The sequence below is a fragment of the Paralichthys olivaceus genome, chromosome 3 (genome assembly GCF_024713975.1).
Source record: "Paralichthys olivaceus isolate ysfri-2021 chromosome 3, ASM2471397v2, whole genome shotgun sequence".
Lineage (NCBI taxonomy): Eukaryota > Metazoa > Chordata > Actinopteri > Pleuronectiformes > Paralichthyidae > Paralichthys > Paralichthys olivaceus.
In genome coordinates this window covers 13,722,208-13,742,071 of record NC_091095.1, presented here as the reverse complement: position 1 = coordinate 13,742,071, position 19,864 = coordinate 13,722,208, and the positions used below count along the sequence as shown (strand labels likewise).

At 40.8% G+C, this 19,864-nt stretch overlaps 1 protein-coding gene across 12 annotated transcripts in view; it reads right to left on the bottom strand.

Moving 5' to 3' along the window:
• Window positions 1–799: 799 nt before the first annotated feature.
• The window catches only part of osbpl9 (oxysterol binding protein-like 9), a 32,766-nt gene continuing 13,701 nt past the window's right edge, over window positions 800–19,864 (bottom strand). The window contains exons 1-21 of one of the 12 annotated variants that reach the window (XM_020081191.2): window positions 18,175–18,654; window positions 15,911–16,006; window positions 15,590–15,637; window positions 14,277–14,306; window positions 14,141–14,191; window positions 12,692–12,730; window positions 8,640–8,733; window positions 7,821–7,925; window positions 6,161–6,320; window positions 5,859–5,971; window positions 5,644–5,762; window positions 5,397–5,482; window positions 5,117–5,297; window positions 4,431–4,515; window positions 3,976–4,086; window positions 3,820–3,883; window positions 3,594–3,734; window positions 3,421–3,499; window positions 3,136–3,227; window positions 2,917–3,052; window positions 800–2,793 (exon numbers count right to left, since the gene is read on the bottom strand). In XM_020081191.2, the coding sequence (XP_019936750.1) occupies window positions 2,719–2,793; window positions 2,917–3,052; window positions 3,136–3,227; window positions 3,421–3,499; window positions 3,594–3,734; window positions 3,820–3,883; window positions 3,976–4,086; window positions 4,431–4,515; window positions 5,117–5,297; window positions 5,397–5,482; window positions 5,644–5,762; window positions 5,859–5,971; window positions 6,161–6,320; window positions 7,821–7,925; window positions 8,640–8,733; window positions 12,692–12,730; window positions 14,141–14,191; window positions 14,277–14,306; window positions 15,590–15,637; window positions 15,911–16,006; window positions 18,175–18,198 (1,929 nt within the window). In that variant the 5' untranslated portion in view covers window positions 18,199–18,654 and the 3' untranslated portion in view covers window positions 800–2,718. Of the gene's footprint in view, window positions 2,794–2,916; window positions 3,053–3,135; window positions 3,228–3,420; window positions 3,500–3,593; window positions 3,735–3,819; window positions 3,884–3,975; window positions 4,087–4,430; window positions 4,516–5,116; window positions 5,298–5,396; window positions 5,483–5,643; window positions 5,763–5,858; window positions 5,972–6,160; window positions 6,321–7,820; window positions 7,926–8,639; window positions 8,734–12,691; window positions 12,731–14,140; window positions 14,192–14,276; window positions 14,307–15,589; window positions 15,638–15,910; window positions 16,007–16,896; window positions 17,208–17,767; window positions 17,928–18,174; window positions 18,655–19,864 lie in introns of those variants that run through there. The other 11 variants (XM_020081192.2, XM_069522045.1, XM_020081185.2 and 8 more) reach the window with 11 other exon arrangements.

Below are 19,864 nucleotides of genomic sequence, written 5' to 3'. Positions count from 1 at the left end.
AGACCCCAGATGTGAGATCCCAACCAAAGATACCAAGAGATACCATAAAGTTGTGGTTTCTAGAGGCCATAAAAAAATAAAAGTCTCTCAAGCCATCATCGTAAACCTAAAGTTGCCCTTTTAGATCAACAATTAGGTCAGTCCTCCACATACACGTATGCTCATGCAATTTACATACACAAAAGACACATTTCCAATACAGGATCTAATTGCTGCGTTTATTTGTCTTATATATTTCTATTGCTTATGCCAAGGAAGTTGTTTCCACCCTGGTCTGTTGTTTGGTTTGTTTTGTCTGTCAATAAACAAGATTGCATAAAAACTACAGAACGTATTTCCATGAAACTTGGTGAGTTGATGTGGTTGAGTCATGAAAGAACTCATTAGATTTTGGTGCAGATCCGAATCAGGAGTTTTTTTTTTTCACTTTCCTTAACACTGTAAGATCTAACGTTTTGCAACATTTTCCAGGAAATCATTTGTGGATCTCAATGAAAATAATCTATGGAAATAATATTTATATGTATGGGATATATATGTGTGAAATTAAGTGCAACTTATCTGCATTTAAGAAGACTGTTGTGAGCTACCGTTCTAGTTTTGCTCTATTCTTCTTTTACCTGCGGACGTGGGCTACTGTGATACATGAATTTCCCCCTCGGGGTCAATAAATAATTATCTTAATTCATCTTAAACAGAAGTTATATATGGACATGAATATCTATAGAAAAAGTAAGTGTGCGTCCTCGCTGAACCTGAACTCACTCTTTGGAAGAATCAAGACAAAGTCTCACAGGTGTAAACTCATGGAGATTTAATATATGCATCAATAAACAGGAGGATCTGATACAATCAATGGTTATGATCAGAAGGAAATAAAAAATACATTTGTCTTGATTACTCTCTATCAGGCGACAATGAGTGATACTGAAATGTATGACAAGGCCTCAATTCAATATAATTTACAACGACAAAACATGAAAGAGGAAAACACAAAATAGTAGCTTCATGTTTAGCTGGGACTGGGATGTTTCAAAAGAGCATTTTAGTCCAATTTAGAAGAGGATTCAATTCGACTGCAGCAAACACCAGTATTTCCATTTTCAATTTGTATGTCGCTGGATGCACATAAAGCATCAGGAATGTATTTTTTAACTCCATCATTTTAATTGAATTTAAAACTCAAAACATCTGTTACCATGGACGTGATCTGATCAGAGTTTGCTGCAGCATTAAAAGATGTTCTCAGGCATTTTCAGGTGAATTGTGTTTTTTCTTGTATCTCATCCAAATAACGCAACATTTAGATCCAGCTGGAAATAAGAGAATGAATGATGAATGGTCCGAGGTGAACACGGTGAACACCGCCCTATATGTAGTTCTTATCTTGAAAAACCATGGAGAAAAAAACAAGATGACAAGGAGACTGAACCAGCAGAATACAGAAACTCCTGTCTGAATCCCTCTCTCCACCCTCCGATGACACAGGAGCGGTCATCAAGGTGATCCACTGTCGAGTCAGCGGTCCGGAGAGGACACAGGGACACGTCATGTGCACAACAGAAAAGGAGACATCACAGACTAAGTCCAACCGTTATGTCCTCATCACAGACCAGAAATCCAGAAAGACAAAAATATGTAAACAATCATTCGTTCATAAATGCCTTCAGTTAACATGGAAACATCTTTTTTTAAAATTTTTTTTAGAAGATTGTTTGTTCTCTTCAACCTTTTCTCCAACAATTTTTTTTGGTATAACGGATGTACAAATGTCTCCAGTGACAGGCAATGGAAATTATTTCTATATTGCATATATTCCATTTATCTGTGCTCTGGGTTACGCAGGGCTTTGCTTCTGGATAACACTCGAGACACAGAACTGTGAGGAGAACCAAATATGTGGCGAGTCAACTTTTAAAGGGTAACAGAAAAAAAAAGGGATAAATGGAATGATTCCTAAAGATGTAAATCCATCAAGTTTATATCCTCAAATATTTTACACTATTGCCAAAAAGAAAAATAAACAAAAAGAGCATTGAAAATAAAAAAAGAATATATATTTATATATCCATCATATGTATATCATATCTATATATAAACAACAGTTATAACTAGTTGCAGGCAATCAGAGAATTTCTCCCCCGCCCCTTTAAGATTAATCCGTTCCACTGTACTAAGGCTGTCAGACTCTCAGAGGGAGCAGCAGCTTTTTTTTCCTCAGTCACCAGATTCCCTGAGATGTAGAGCGCTGTTTTATTTGTCAAGGTTCATTTGATTTGAACACCAACCACACCCCTGTACCCGCCCCCTCCCAACAAAAACCACGTGTGTGAAGCGTGGAGCAGACGATGGGTGTGGTCATGGAGCTGACGGACAGAGTGGAGAAAACGAAAAGCAGGGACACTCCTGTGCTGTCTCTGTGCACCGACAGGTCTCGTGATGGTGGGGCTCGATGGCGTCGAAAGCTGAGTTTGCCCAAAATAAGGAGAAGAAGCGTTGCTAATTTTCATGTTACATCTTTGATCCCGTTCGATTTCATTCACTTCCATATTGTTGTTTTACAGTCAGACGCAAAGCTGTGTACATCATCAATCATCAGTCATTCCAAGGCTTGGATAAGAAGTGTTTTTTGCAAAAGAGTTCTTATGAAGACTCTGCTATGTGTGCATTTCTTTATGCATACATTGGTGTGTTTGTGTCAGAGTGTGCGTCGTCTCCTCATTGCCTCTGAGAGACTAATCTCTTTAATAGAGGCTCGTCGTAGACCCAGCACTCGCCGTCCTCGTGGAATAGCTGCAGAGAAACACAAGCAATAACAATTATTACTCACATAAAGATTTTAGGAGTGCATGGTCTATTAATGCACTGTATCCAAGTTCTTTCATGAAGCTGAAAAACAAATACAACCAGACTCACCCTCGTCTCCCACTGCTGCTCGTTCTCCTTCCTCTCTCGTGCTTCAGCTCGCTGCTTTTCCTCCAACCGGTGTTTGGCGTCTGTTGCTGAATCGATGTCTTTCAGTTTCAGGTTCAGCGTCACATCTCTCCACAATCTGATGCATCAAAGAGGTGAAAGTCAAACACACAGTTTGTTTCTCATTAAAGCAACTTGTTGAACGACTGGTTCATATCTCACCTTCTGGACTCGTAATCAAGCTGGTCTTCCAGCTTTCTCACTTTCTTCTTGATGATACCTATCCTCTTAGTGTCGATGAACACTGTGTTCTCCTAGAAACACAAAAAGCAACGTATGTAATATAATGTCATGTATTTACGACTCTTTCATTTAACAGTAATTTCCCTATGTAATGAATGCCTACATTGTGATAAATGTTTATTGGTGATTATTTTCACACCCTCCACCACTTAAAAGAAAAGTTGAATAAATGGAAGACAGAAAACCAATAAACAAAGGACTCACTCCAGTCGCCCACTTGGCGTACATCACTCCATTCCATTCCCCTTCAATGGAGCAGTAAGACTTCTTATCATTAGGTGCACTACAGGAGACAGAGAAAATTAGTATATTTATGCAAATCTATTCTTGGTCTTTAAACTGTGACCTAACGTGTTGTGCAACTATTTCCCTCTTACAAAATCTCAGCAGTGATCCTGTGCTTCTTCCCTCCGTAGAAGGGTTTGGTGTGGAACACTATGTTTGCGCTGTAGCCCGACTTGGAGCAGGAGATGTTGCACTCCCCGCCCAGCTCCACCCACGGCACGGTCAGAATCGACCTGGACACACAGACTCACGTCAGTGAAGCAGACGGTAATGATCACACAGTAATGGTGAGGGAAGATATTACACACAAACACACACCTGCCGTATCCATTAGGGAAGTTGAGGATGTAATGTTCATCATGCTCCAAACACGATACACAGCCTGAAAAACAGAAACCAATCATTACATGTCCACAAAGTTAGAACAGTGTCTCAAATGTAGATGTTAGTGTGCAGGACAGTCGCCTCGAATACCTTGGCCGATGTTGTGCACACCTATGGACATGCCTAAGAACTTTGACTTAGTCCATATGTGAGCGTTGAACTGGATCTTCTTATTTAAACACTCTGCGTAGAATGCAGAAACTAAAGAGAGATGAGAAGGAACACTGATGAGTGTGGACAAAAAGAGAAAACATCTCAGCGACAATCCAATCAAGCCAGAAGCCAGCATCTAAAAACAGTTGAACATTAAATTACATTTTAAGAAATCCTAATATAAAACATGGTCACTGGGATATATTGGTTGCACAAGTTTTCTGGGCTCTGAATCTTAATGATACATGAGATCAAAACAAAAAAGAAAGAGAGGCTGCAGGTATCTTTGAAGATAAAAAGTGTCAAAGTGCGCCGCTGGATTTCCTTGACCCTACATGTCCAGAGGTTTTGGCAGTGCAGTGTAATCTTTCAGAGGAAGGCGGGACACTCACTGGGTGGGTGGTGAGAGACCTGCTCTGCCACAAAACACACACTGTTGGATGAAGACCAGGGAACAGGACCCTCTGATATTGTCTCCTGAGGGGTGGTAGAAAGTCAAAGATTGAAAACAGATGAATCACTTAATGCTTATTCCATTTCACAGCTGTAAATAATATGAAAACACACTGTTTGTGATTATTAAAAACTATATTAAATACAATTTGTGGTGCAAATGGAATGTGTTTCTTAGTAGGTGTTGCAATTTAAATTAAGATTATATATACACAATATTATTTGCCCCTGTACGTTGCACTAGCACCACCATCTTAAAACATGAAGCCCATAAACTGTCTAAAAATAGTGTTGCTGCTGTGTTTCTGGTTTCACGGTGGTGGGCTGGTGTGTTTACAGTGTTTTGTGCTCTGAGCCACACACACACAACACACAAAGGGAGTAAGACTTAACTCTGTACACATGACAACATGACTTAGTATCTTCTCTAGATGTCTGCTGCTATCCAATGTTAAATCTAGGACGTATAACCTGTAGGTTTATTTGTATAACCACAGATCAAATGTAGTATCTCAATGGTCAGTACAGGCTCACAAGGTTTTTAAGCCAAAGTGACTTCCAGCTTCAGTGATGATAAACTTGTTTTGTATGATTGGGTGTTTTCTACAGATGCATGTGGTCTCACTGTGGGTGGGGAGGGCTCCTCTGCCTCTGTGGGCAGATCCCAGTGGCAGTAGAAAACTTCTCCCAGGATTGGATTGTAAGGTTTCTTGGCCACTGAGCCTTTCCTCCCTGCATGGAAGGCAGACAGGTACCACTTCACCACCTGAACCATGCGCTCCCGGGGCTCCGGCTGCTCAGCGATACTAGTGGAAGACAAATGAAAGAAGAGCTCTCAATCTGAAATGTATCTGATTAAAACAATGACTTGAACAGAACAGAAGAGTTGTTGAAATGGTACGTACCTTACAAATAAGTCGGGATGTGCAAAGAAGTCTGCGTACATTTCTAACAAAGATCTCCTCTCTAGGATGAAGGTTGGCAGGACAACCTGTGAAATATAATGAAGATGAAAAACTGTTGTGGTTGTGGAAAAGAAACAGATCACACAGATGTTGGTGAATAAAAGGAGGACTGGTACCACCCAGTGGTAGAAAGTCATAGAGAGCAAAGAGACACTCGTACATCAGTTCACTGCTCTGATCTCTTTACCTTTGTGAGGTCCATGCCCAAACGAACTTGTGACAGCAGATGCATGATGACGCTCTTGTGCTCCTCCACCGACTCGCCCTCTCCATCATCATCACGGTCGTCATGGCTATCAAACGGATCTAAGGACAACAGAAGAGGAGAAGTCTTAAATGGCTGAAACAACATTAATCATGTCCATTATATTTGTGTCTTTTGCAAGCATTTCCTTTTTTTACCTGCTTCTGTAGTTCCATTGGACATGGACGAGTTGAGGGACTCGGTGGTGTCTGGTCGTTTCAATGCCGTGTCTTCATTAGAGAGGGGTTGGGCGGCTGCAGGCCCTGAGGGACTGAGGGCGAGAAGAGGAGATAGCAGGAGCGGAAAGGAGGCAGGAAGCCGGAGAGATGAGGAGATAAAAGATTGAGTAGGATTTCACAGTCAGTTCTGTTGCACACGTCTTGAACTGCATCTGCGTTAGGTTAGGTACACTCTGTGCAGTGAAAGTTGCATGGAGGTGTGGTGGGGCTGCTGTACTCACTCTATGCAGTGTTTGGGGGAAGTGGTGCTCTGGTAAAATTCATCAGCGTCGTAGAATTCATCCTCGCTGGAGGAATAGGAGAAATCTGGCACAGAGTGCGAGGGCAGGGGGATGAGAGCCGGGGAAGTGACGCCACTGCTGGGGCCTGATGGACCACTCCCTGAAAGAAGAGGGGAAAATATCAACCATTGTGTGATTATCAGTCTTAAGTTGCAGTATCTTAGTAAGTAAATAAGGTTTGTTTATTCATACAGTTAAATCAACAGTTCATCTTTAACTGGAGCATTTATTTCTGAGCCCAGTCCTGAAGACCATGTACAGTAACCTGTCTTCAATACAGTGAAGGCTTCCACTGCAGAGCGTATTGACAGTGCTCTCGAGCATGCAGGCTGCCTCCTTAATGCACAGCACAGCGTTTTAATACTGCTGCCTCAGCACAGAAGACAAATAGGCAGGAGCCTCTGCTGTCCCTTGCTTTTGTACTTGGCCACTTTTTAATTGACTTTATGTTCATGGACACAACACTCCGGGCTGGAGAAGTACAGTAACAGTAAAATAATATGACTGCTTTTGTTCATGTGGTGGACTTCTTATACCATTAGCTTCCTGTAGCTTGTAGAAAGGATTTAAAAAGGAGAAAAAGCATCCTGACAAGGACATGATCAGTTTTCTGTCTAAAGTATCCTCCTTCCTGTTGTAAATTGAGAATTTTAAAAACAGCCAATTTCTACGCAAATAACAGACATCCAACTTAACACAAGATCCATCTGCTACTAAAGATTATGTGATATGATCTAAAACTGTAGAAAATGTACTTAACAGACCTTTAGAATTGTATTTTTATTATTCTGGTCAGCTGCAAGGACAATAGTCTTTGTAATGTCACTTTTGAGCCCACATAGATTAAAACTTTGTTCAGTAAAATACCAGGACAAATGAGAAAATTCCATCTGCTAAGAAGATCATGTTATATAACTGAAAACACCAGAACAGTTAATAAATGGAAATTGAAATGAGATGGATTTTTAAAATACAATATTATTAATAATTCCATGAATCTCCTTCTGTAGCTCTTCAAGTGGAACGCACATCTCGAGAACGGTTCATCTTATCAGCCTCACACTTGTGAGGCATGTGTATTAAGGGTCAAGGGAAGTGCAGTGTTGAATTTGGTGCAATTTGGACACACGATGCAATCAATAATTAAACTTTGAATCACCAGGCGACCATTGCTCTGTTGCAGCAGCGAGTGGGACTCAATGTAAGTGACGTTGTCGATCGCAACAACAATGTATTCACGGTAAGGACAACCGATTCTCCAGGTCAGGTTCTGTGCACCGAGTCAAGCTTCAACGAACTTGGAATAGACAGGTACACAGCTCTTTGAGCAGCAGCTGATTCTGTGGACTGAGATCAGCTGCAGGTCATTGCTTGCTGTGGCTCAATTACTGCAGGTCACTTTTACAGTTTCATAAAAAAAGCTGCAACCAGCATCACCACAGGCCAAATAAATAGCCCAGTCCAAACGAGCATGTTCAGAACAGGCACTGCACTAGTTTACCAAACATGCAATGGATGGATGAGTGAATGAATACTGGGGGGAACTGTATTAAAGCACAAAACCAGTATAACCGGCCACTTGAGTGAAGTGAACTTTCACCTGTGCTGTTGGGAGTTGGGGTTTGCAGACTGCCCATCACCGTGACAACGGGACCAACAGGTAACGTGGAAGGTCGTTGGTCTGATTTACACACCTGAGAAGCGTCTTTGGCAAAAAAGAGAAAGCGGATGAGTTTTTGAGACTGAAGCCAAATCACATTAAAAGCAGCACCTCATCAAGAGCAGCTCCAAGAGGCTGAGAAAATAATCCGAGACGCTGTAAACACAGGCTTCAGTCCTGAGAGGGATTTCACAGTCAGAGTGAAATAAGACTGGCCTAGTTTGAAGTTTTCATTTTAACAGCATTTGTCAAAACTCTCGTGAAAGTTGGAGAACTAAATAATGAAAACTTTTAGAAAGATCGTACTAAATTAAAGATTTTTTATTACCAGACTTTATGTCATGCAACTGAACACTGCTGTATATGTTGTGATCAGGAACTTATCTTATATAATTTTACCTTCAAACAATGAAAGCATATTTAGAACATTTATCAAAAGCCTAGAGCTCGCTTCAGGTTTCTTTCCACTGCCTTTCCACTCACTGTGAAACACCTGAATTCAAATTAATTCAAACATTCACTCTGTTGATTAAAAAAATTAAAAAAGCGATCACTTGACAAAATATACTGAGTCAAACCGAGCGGAAACATCAGCTTGAGGAGGTTAAACATGCAACCACCAGGGGGAGCTGTTTTCCCCTTTGAGTATGTTACAAAACATTAATAACCTCTGTGAGTAATGCTGGGTGTGTGAAGTGTGTATCAAACACAGGAACCCACATGAGTGTAAGGGATGGTGAGGAGGCAGATGACAGGTACCTGTTGGTAGTGTAGTCTGTGTTGGCATCGTGGTGTTGACTACAGGAGTGTCCAGAGTTGGCTGGAAGATCCCATCCACTGGGTTGATGGTGCTCTGGAGGAAATACAAATAACATCACGCGCCATCAACAGCAGACACTACATGAATCAGTTGTGACATCAGACACAGAATAACACTGCCTGCTTACCAATCTAAAATGACACAAACTGCATATCCAGAGACGACCCGACGAGCCTGCATGTCACTAACATGCGGAACTAAATATCCAAACCACACTGGAACACTTTCACATCCAAGCCAAAGGTCAATATAAGCTCTCAGCCAAAACTGGACATCAACTTCATAGCTGTACTGGTTATAGATCAGCTAAATGCTATACATACGCTACAAGAACAGTGAAATATGTATGCGCCACCCACTGCAGGCAGATCAATTTCCTTTCACCCCATTTCCTGGAAATACGTTACCAGGTTTCATTAATCTAATCAATATGAAACCAACAACAATGTCAGAAACCCAAACGCAAGCAGAACGTTTACACAATGATTAACTGCACCTCCTGAACTCGGATCAACCTTCCAGTCTAAAGAGGAGATAATTAACTCCATTGGGCAGCACCCAAAATGTGTATCATGTGTGTCACTCCTGATTTCCCTGTGGTTAAACTCAGTGGGGACACTCTTACCTGCAGCGACCTACCCTCATCAGTGCAACCATAACACTGTGTGTCCTATCTATGTAACCACAGACACAAACACAGAAAAAAGCCTGATGACGTTGTGTAATGGGGTCACTGGCCCCAATGACCCAACTGACAGGAACACCGACAGCAACACAAGCGAACAAAGTGAAACCCTATCGACTGTCATTCCACAACAACTTACCCCCGGGGCTTTTGGATGCACTGGATCGAGTCAATGTGTTATCTTGTTATTCAAACTTGATTGTAGCTTTTTCATTTACAAATCCATGTGAAACTAGAAATGCTCTACAGCACATACATCAGTCAACATACAACAGTACACTAATGAAACCATGTTTAAATTCACTAGATCCCAGTCTTTATTTGCATCTGCACCAAATTAAACACTATCAAATATCAGTCCCCTTAACATTTGGAATATTTTTAAGATCCATGAATTATTCTCAGAGAAATCCAGGAAAATGCTGAAAAAAGCCCAATGATTTTTTCCCCCTGGATCAGCCCTTTCATCCTGATCTGCACCAAAATATAAGACCATCTCTTGCGTCATTCCCCTCAACAAAATTCAGTGGAAATCGTTATACTTTTTCTTTTTCATGTAATCCTGCTTAACATGACAAACAAACATAACTTCCTAACACCGGGAATGAATCACTACAGTTCCGTCGATTGACATCAGGATGTGAGGCTGAGGTGAAGCAGCAGATGATAACATGAAATTTGTACTAGTGTACCAGGAAGTGGACAACAAGCCATGACAAGCCTCCACAACCGTTGAAAACAGGACTGAGTGTGTTGCATGAAACAGACAGACCACAGCGAAAGAAGAAGATTGTTTTTCTGAATTTTTGTCCAGATAATTACCACCAAAAACATCAATGGTTACCAGACAGAATCTCTCTTATCTTCCTGCCTCTCTTCCTTCCTTTCCAACTCCCTGTGCTTCCCTTCTCCACATGCCTCCATTAGGCAAGAGCTACTAATTATAGCCAATCAGAGAAATATTGGTCTGTCATGGTGGGACCAGCCTGTGGCTTTGCAAGCAAAAGCAGATTGAAGGAAAGAGTTAAGGCTAAAAACGACTTTAAAACATAGTGTCGTGATCGATGTTTTTTGTGTGTGGATGTAATATTAATGAAGCAGCTAGCTCGAGCTGCAGAGAGAACCTTAAACCAATTACAGGAAATTCATTATTTTGACAGATAAATACCAAACAGGCTTCTGGCTTCCTGCACTTTAGGGCAATTTCTTTCAAACAAAGGTCAACAGTGCATTTATCCTTTTTTTTCCACATTGCAGGGGCACAGGCAACGTGACAGACACTAAGATGTTCTAAAGCACAAAGCTTATGGAATAAAATAACATGTGCAGTTAGTTGTGTAGACAGAGCTTATATATATATATACGCTGTGCTATTAATATTGTGTAATGCTGTACTTAATGACTGTGAGATTAAGTTCACTATAAGAGCAGTGCAGGCCAACAAGCTGGATGGCTCCTGTGGAATTCTTGCTTCAAGGATCACACAAGAGGTTATACATGTGTTAGCTCCCCTTTTCCAAAGCATAAAGGAACATTTTAGATTGATTTTTCCAATTTCCAGGAAGCTACTAGGTTCTGCTCATTGTTTTTTGTTATGTGTATAAAAGTGCTATTCAGTTGCATGGAAATAGTTGTGAGCAAAGACAAAAATTATCTTTTTGAGAATTGGCAGCTGAAAATAATGCATTTATAAGGTACACTCTTTAAAGTCGTTTTCAGACATGAACTCCAGGAATGGTTGCCTCTCACATATGAAGAAAACAGCAGGAGATTGTCTGGGTCAGATGTGTTCATAACAACAGGAAAATCTCCAGAGCATTTAGACGAGGGGTGGCGTCTGGGTAAAAGCATTCAGGAGGAAGGACAGGATGTATAAATCCTGCTGCGGAAATCGCGTGTCTTTGTTTACAGCACATCGATACTGACCGTGTCTTCTGTGTGTGGCTCCTCCTTTTCTGCCCCACATATTTGTATTATTTAAGTTTTTTTTTCCAGTTTTGCATCTAAATGTGCCCATGTGAGAGCGAGCTAGTGGGCAAGTTCATGATGTTTCTAATATGACAGACATTCTCCAGAGCTTTTACTAGGGGCTCACAGAAAAGTCTCCACAGAATGTCCGGAGCATCTGACTCCAGTATTTTCGTTCTCATACAGCCCCTCCAGATAATTTCAGGAGACTATCGGGTGTTCATTGCATGTCTGAAAGCAGCTCAACAGTGAGTAACATGCAAAAATGGACATGCGTGACAGTGTTATTAGACTTGGGTAATTATTTCCCATCCCTACTCTAAAATCACAGAATATGAAATAATCCTAGTGAATTTTCACTAGTGTATGTCATCTAACCAATTGTAGTTTTCTTTACCCTAGAATGCCTCTTTATAATGAAATACTCTATTTTTACATCTAGAGGGGGTCCTCTCTACGGAGGCTGCCATGTTTTTTACAGTAGCCTAAACTGGACAAACTAGATAACCTTTGTGTTTTTATGACACATGAAGGCAACAACAGGTTGTTTTTCATGTTTGGAATGGGAGAGTGACGTGAGGGGTGTTCAGCTGCAAGATGAAACTTCACCACTAAATTCTACACACTGAACCTTTAAGACATGAATGTAATGTTACTTGAAGTAAAGAAGACAACGTTTTCTGTGACAGTTTATCCATCTAATAAAAACAATGGTTACCTTGAAGTTGAGAAAATAAATAAATCTAAAAACCTAAATGCTTCAGAAAACAATCAACTGATAAAATAAATGTGCTGTAGATGACATGCAACATGCAAAACTCAGATATGGCCTCTGACATAAAGACAGAAGGCCTGCAGAGCGAGTTAAGTGTTCTCTGGATGGCTTTCCAGTCATTAGTGCTCAGTAGTTCAATAAGCAGGCAGTGTGGACTCAATAAATCAATGGTGAATTAGTGGGTGAAATGCAATAATCTCTCACATATAGGCATGCAAACACACATGTGTAGTCCATCTACACATACACATTTTCTCTAGCAAACACACACGCACGCACACATTGTTTATCTTGATGAAGAAAAGAATAGTTCCCCACCATCACAGAAAGAATTGAAAATCCCAGATGAAATCAGTAAATTAGGAACTTAATTAAGAAGGACAGAGGTGGCAAACGTGAGGGAAAAGAGCTTGAGATAAAGCTTATCTCCAAATAAGTCAGCATGCACTACAGAGATCTGATTCATCTGCTGCTCTACAGTGGAAAGTCGATTGAGCCAGAAAAGAAAGTTAGCAGTTTACTTGATTTGAATTTTTGTTGTGGACAGAGGACGTCAAACTTACTATAAGTCCGTTTGCGTGTTGCTGTTCGTTACTTTGGTCCTTAAAATTTTGAGAAGACAATGTTAGACTACTGGTGTAGGACGAGGCATTTCATAAAGCATCCTGAGCATCTGTGGTGTCCAGAGCAGGGACACCCATCCCCTCTTATCACATGGTGCGTCATAAAATTCACTAACTTGCCACATGCAGTAATCCTTTCATCACATGGTAAAATCCCCTGTCGTTCCTTTCATAATCAGTAATGCTGGGATTTCTCATTCATTCCAATCTGTAAAGTGAACTAAGTATATGGACAGTTACTCATGTTTGATTTCTGGGCTTCTGCACATTGAAATAAATAATTTCATATTGCAGTAAAGTGGGTTTATATCAATAGTAAACTTTTCATTGCAGACATTTTGACTTGTTAGTGTTAGGAGGAAAAGCTCATGGGTTACTGATAACATTAACAATGGATCTGTTCAAGTGTTCCAGTAAGAAACACTGTCTGTGCCCAGTGAGCCAGCATGTACAATACCAGGACCCTGAATGGAATTCAGCCATTTTATTTCTTCTGTGATTTGTCAAAAGGTCTGCAGTGAAAACGGCCTACAGAGAAAAATCAGTGTGGGAGCTGTGGCCCTTTAAACACAGTGCCCATAATTTTGGCGCTCAAAAGTAATTGGACAGATACATGTGGATTAAAGAAAGATCAAATTTAATACTTTGAGGAAAATATTTTGCACTCAATACCTGTATTAAGTATTTGACCTCATCAGCAGATGTGATCCTCCAACACTTGGATGACACCACAGGAGCAGTATGGAAGCCTTTTTTTCTTTTTACATTTGAAGAAGTGGTCAGCATTTACTTCAATTATATTGGAATTGGCTGCTACACTGTTTACCCCTAAAACTCCAAAAGTGTGATGTGGACTCATTTAATCAAAATATCAAAACTCAAGACACATTTAATAGCCAAGTGTCTAATTGCTTTGAACCTCTAAAATTCAGACACTTTATCTCTCCCACAGTGCTTTGTATATTGATGTAAACCTACTAAAACTAAAGTTGAGATTTATCGTTTATACATTATTTTATTCTAAATTGAATGCATTGAAGCTCAGAACATAAACAAAGATAACTGTCCTGTGTCCAAATACTTCTGGTCTTGTCTGTACGTGTTTCCTCGACTCTTATTCCGGGGAAAATCGTTCTGAGTTTTACTAACAACCACTTGAAGCAGAAACGATTGCTCCATTTCCTTTCAGAAGGGCTGAATGGAACATGTGATGAAACAAATACTGCGCTACACCCTCATCAACCACTGGCTCAGACAGCAACCGTAAGCAGTGAACTATCCCACAAACACACACACACATACATAAAGTAACAGTGTACGCTGCTGTGGTCTCACAAAAACAATGATTATAGTGAGATGGCAGACCGAGCTGCAGGGTATTGCTTTTACCTTTGCGATTTGCAGCAGTACAATGCAGTGCTTGATGGACTCTACCATACTCTGAAAGAGAAAAACAGAATTTATTAACCAAGAGCTCAGAGAAACTGAACGACAAGAATAAACACGTGTTTAAGTTCTGACTTACACAAGTAGTCTCTTTCAAATTTTCAATTTTCTGCGAAAAAAGAAAAGACGGTTGTTAAATAAACAGCAGTGTAAAAACAAATACAAGCCTCAAAAGCAGAGGTGCTGGTTCAGCCAGTTTAACAGCTCATAAACAATTTGTATAAAGCATCAAGGTGATAATCCTCAACTAGATGAAGCAGCCTTTCTGTTCATTTTTGTCCTATGAGACAGTAACAGACTGGTTACAAGGAAAAGCCAAAGTGATAAAGAACAGAGTCGTCAGAGAGGAAGTGAATCACATTGCTCCTGGTAAAAAAACAAAAACACAGAGAGGCTACTAATACATCCTGAAACTGAACAGTTTCCTTCAACGAAGCTGAAAAGACTTTCTGAAAGGACTCGAGCAGCTGCAAAAACAAGAATTGCAACTGTTATGTTTAACCCATTGACAGTGAATAAAGATCGACCAAATGTCTTCTTCCTCCCACTGTCAAGAAATAAAGCCGAAATATTCTGGATGTGTACTCTGCCATCTTCCACATTTGGAGCCAGAATCAACAATCAGGGATGGAGTTGCAGTATCAAAGTCAAGTCGATGATAATAATAATAGTAATAACAATAATAATAATGATAACTTTATTTGTGTAGAACTTATTTAAACAAGGTTGTGCTTCACAAAATACATCAAGACATTTGTTTGACCAATCACTAGACGTCTCATCCCATTTTTATAGCATCAAATAAACCAATCTTACTGGAAAAATGTGCACATGAAAATACATCAGTGTAATGAGAAATACCTAAAATGACAGAAATCTGTGAGCATAATATTTATTTGATGTGTACTTTTAAGTTTGGCTCATGTCCCATCCACTAACATGGAGGATTTATGACCAACACTGCAACCAGTCACCAAATGGCAATAAAGATGCTTTGGCTTCACTTTTAGGTTAGCTGTCATGTTATTAATTATACCAAAACACTTAACATTGTGCGGTCCCAGCTTCTCAAATGTGGAGATTTGTTGCCCTTCTCAGTTTTATATAATTGTAAACTAAATATCTTTTGGTTTTTAACAGTTGATCAGAGAAAATGTGTCTGCGTGTCTGTCTCAAATAGGCTATTACAATCTTTTGTCGAAAACAGTTTTGTTAGTTTCTCAAATATTGAAATGCTGAGCTATCAAACTGACAGCTATGATCGCCATCATCTTTCCTTTCCAGCTCTGTGTGTCAGCACGTTTCCCTGCTGTGAGCCACTGCTCTAATGACAGAGAGAACACAAACCAGAAAGCCAAGACACAAGGACAGAGCAGCTCTGCTGGTACTCACTCTGCGTGATTCATCCTCTTTGCAGTCCTTGATCTTCTCATCAAACAGCTGTGTGGGAGGGGGGAAAAAGAGAAATGGAACATGAGCTGAGACGGATCCATGGTGAAATGAGCACAGAGGACGTGGCTTCAGATAATGTGGCGGAAAGCGAGGTGCCATATACGTGGAACGTGGACTTTTTTCAAATGGACCACATCAGGATCTTTAACTGAACACATAAATGTGAGTGGTGGACGATATATATTTTAAATCTTTATGAAGTTGTGAATCATTACAAATGAAATGATAAGGATACACAGAGGTTTCCATATTGAGTCCTACCTTCAACTGGTCAATCAGAATCTGCAGGTAGGCATCAGCTTCAGCGAGCTTCTTATCAAAGTCTTGAACGCTCGGAACAAATCCTGTCTCGGCCTCCTGAGGATGAAAGAGACAAACACAGTTGAGTATCAGAGCAGCAATAATCAAATCCACTTAAAACACCATGTCGGTATTTTGCATATCCACACATGTATAATTTACATGTAATCCATAGATTAATTTAGGGAAACCATCCATTGATTAGAAAAGGCTTGGGTCTGTCACCGCCTGGTCAGGTAGGGTTTGTAACTGTAAATGTCGGACAGAAACATCAACAGTTCAGAGAATTTTCCAGCAATGTACTGTACTGTTGTAGATATGAATACTATTGTTTAAAGCCTGGTTGACATGAAAGGCCAGCAGGTCTGTCTGCCTGACTGCAGGCCAGCGAATGTCAGGCTTCAACAAAACCTACATCAGGAAACCTAAGGCTGGAATTCATTCGGTTACGGACAGAGAAGTGTGTGTAAATGGGTTGTGTCTCACTCATATACATAGTTTGTTAATTATGTCCCCTTAATAGGACACATACTCCAACCACACACACAGGCACAGACAATTTCATTACATAATATCCATTAAAAGGTAATTACTCCACAATTGGCAGAGCAGATGTGACCCAGCATCTGTCTCTATCTGTCTGAGCTCACTCGAGCACCCATAACAATCTGGTCGACTGTGACACGAAACCAAAAGCAGGAAAATGAAAATGCACACGCACGCATAAATGCCTTCCTTCAAAAATCAGCCCATATATAAAGCTGGGGCCTGTAAAGAGAAAAGACACCCTGGACTAGTGACAACACAATAAAAACTCAACGCCAAACCAGTCTGATGACGAACATCTTGCAGCACCGTTCACTGCTGCACAGCTGTAACTCTAACACGGAAAAAGCAGTTTAGAATCAAACAGATGTGTTGTTAGTAAATCATTCTGTTTATCTAACCATGACTGATGCTACCGCTGCTTCGGACTTGCTGTGGCACACAGTCCTGTTGTGGTCTGACTTTGAGGGGGCTTTTCCTCCTGCTAAAGACGACCTCACAGGAACGTGAAGAAAAGCCATTAACAGCCAAACTGCTGTTTGCGGATGTCCCAGCCTGAGAACTGCTAAAGTTTAAACTGGAAAAACATTGTAGCTTTCTAGAGAACAAAGTCTGAGTTAAGTCAGCAGCTATGAAGTCTGATGGTAACTGGCCAAACTTCCTCAAAAGGATCAAAGGTGCTTTCATTGTCAGCGTGACCGAGGAGTAGCTGTCCACATGAGGGCCTGAGCAAAAATCAAAACGGAAAACAATGGATGTGTCAGCAAATTGTGTGTTTGGCTCCTTACTCATATTACACTGGAAAAACACTGATATATTTTTAGGGAGGAATTACATCATGATAATTTTTACCTCAACAAAAGCAACACAGAGCCACACAGGCACCTTTGAACATACAGGAAGTAGATGTTAAAAACACAACGTAACATCTATCTCCTTTAAACTGAAGTGTTACAGTGAAGATTAACAACAATCAGGACACCCGCTCCAACATGACAGTATTCAAAGAGTAGCACACTAACACCTTAAAACATAAATCTATGAAGCACAAAAAAATCTATGTGCAAATCTCTAGAAGAGCTGAATCACAACCTGCTTGTATATCCATGTATGCAACTGTCATAGGCTTGAGCATATGGCAAAAAAAACGTAAGACGAAAAATAATTAAAGCCGGAATTTGAAGCTGACACGATGAAAACAAACCAGGACAGAAAAAAACAAACAGAGTCCCTGTAATTACCAAGCGCCTCATGTTTTTTCATCACACTTACTGGAGTGTTTTCTGCAGACAGAGCCGATAAGTTTGAAGCAGAAAATTGGAGGCAGGTGGCTGGTTTTATAAACAGCCACTGTAACACCACGTCACACTGTTCACTTCTCTGCTGTTCCTGAAATATTCCCAGACGTCTCCTCTCCCACTCACTCCTGCTGGTGTGTGTGCGAAATAGTGGGAATGATTCAGAGCAGTGTGCAAACCCTCCCACGTAAACATTAACAAACCCACCCACCCAACCAACCCAGACTCAACAACACTGCTCCTGCACCTTCCCCCCCTCCATTTCTATTTGTCTTTCCATGCACAGTGACCCAGTTTAACATGCTGATGCCCCTACAGGAAGCGCACTGCAGCCGTTTAACTCCTTGCTATAGTGCAGTGGTGTTTGTGTGTTTTACTTACTGGGTGCCTCCCTCCAATGGACATGCTGCGTTAAAACCGTGTGCATCTCTCCCACTGGGCCATTTAGCCTAACAAAAAATTGTCTCTCTTTCTCTGCCTTTTCTTCTTCTGTTTTTCCTCCGGCAACAAAACCACCAGCTTGTAAAAGTTAGCGTTCTCTCTCTCTCTTCCTACCCCCACACAGAAACAGAAAACAATCTCCTTCTTGTTCCCCCACTGCAGTCTGCCAATGTAAACCACAGCAGCCTTCAGACTGTGCGTTAGCAGGGCAGCCAGTCCGGCTACAATATATCCTTCGGCAGCAGTTATCAGCTGAGTGTTTGGTATGAGGCAGAGAGAGCAGAGTTAATCCAGGACCCTCCCCTGGCAGGAAAGGCACATTTCCTCTCATGCAGGCAGAGGAGAAAACACACAAATCAGCAGCAGAGGGACAAGCACTAACATTGCGAACCGATTGGCTGTGGCAGTGAAAGATGTTTGGTTGATCAAACAAGCAGGTCTCAGATTGGCTACTGCTGGGTCACATGTCGTCTGACGGAGTCTATGTGTGTGTGAGCAAGCAGGCACACGTAGCACATCAGAAGGATTTACCACAGAGGGAGGGGCGGCGGAAAAAGGAAAGAGGGTGGGTGGGAGGGAGGGTGAGCAAACTAAAAGTCTGGTCGTGAGGGGGAAATGGAGGAGATGGGTGGGAAGAACTGTAAATAGGTAATGATGATAATGAATAAGAAAAAAGACACTGGTTTCGAGAAGGACAGCAGGGACAAAAAGCTGGACATGGAAACAGTTGGAGGGCAGAAAAGACAACTAACAAAGTCACTCAATACTCCCACATACAATAAACATCCTTCAAGGAAAAAACAAAGACAAACATCAGTGGGACAAAAATATCACCAGCAAATCAGCAGTTAAATGATCTTTCTTATAAACTAAAAATCATGGCTCCTTTACCAGACTCAAGCTGCTTTCAGTCAAGCACTGAACTCCAGAGTATCTCCAGACATTCTTATGCGAGAATGCAAATGTTGGGTTGAGAGCCTGCGGACTTTCTCTGGAGTTTCTTCAGCCAGCCCCCTTGTAAAAACTCAGCAGAATGTCTGAATGAGCCGATGTGAGAACACAGCAGGGGATCCTCAGCATGAAGGGTTGTGGGTGTGCCTGCTGCACCACCCCTCACCTGAGCACTCTGGAGATTTCTGTGTTGTGTTGTTAACGCATCTGAGCAGATTATTTCCTGCTGTGTTTCTTTACGTGTGAGAGGCAAACACCGCTTTCCCTACACTTGGCAGGAGGGTATGTCCAGATGAACAACTTTCGGAGCTGATCAGTAAAATGTACGTTCCCGAGAAACAACGCCAAGATATCTCCGCAAATAATAGAGAAACGATCTTAAGTCTCTGTATTTTAAAAATGCTTTTTTCCAGGAAACTCTGCATTGTTTAGGACTACAGACACAACCTAAAGCTAATGAAATAATTAATAGAGAATTTTTGGTCATATAGTAGAGATGTCATCATCATAATGTCAATATGAAGTCAGGAAATGATGTCATATAATGTTGTAATTCATGGATAACAATAAGAAAAGACACCATCTAAATCTTATTTCACCAATCATGCATCATCATATGGTATAAAGATGTTGCTCCTTAAATTATTTTCATTCCAATATGACTCATCAATGACTCACC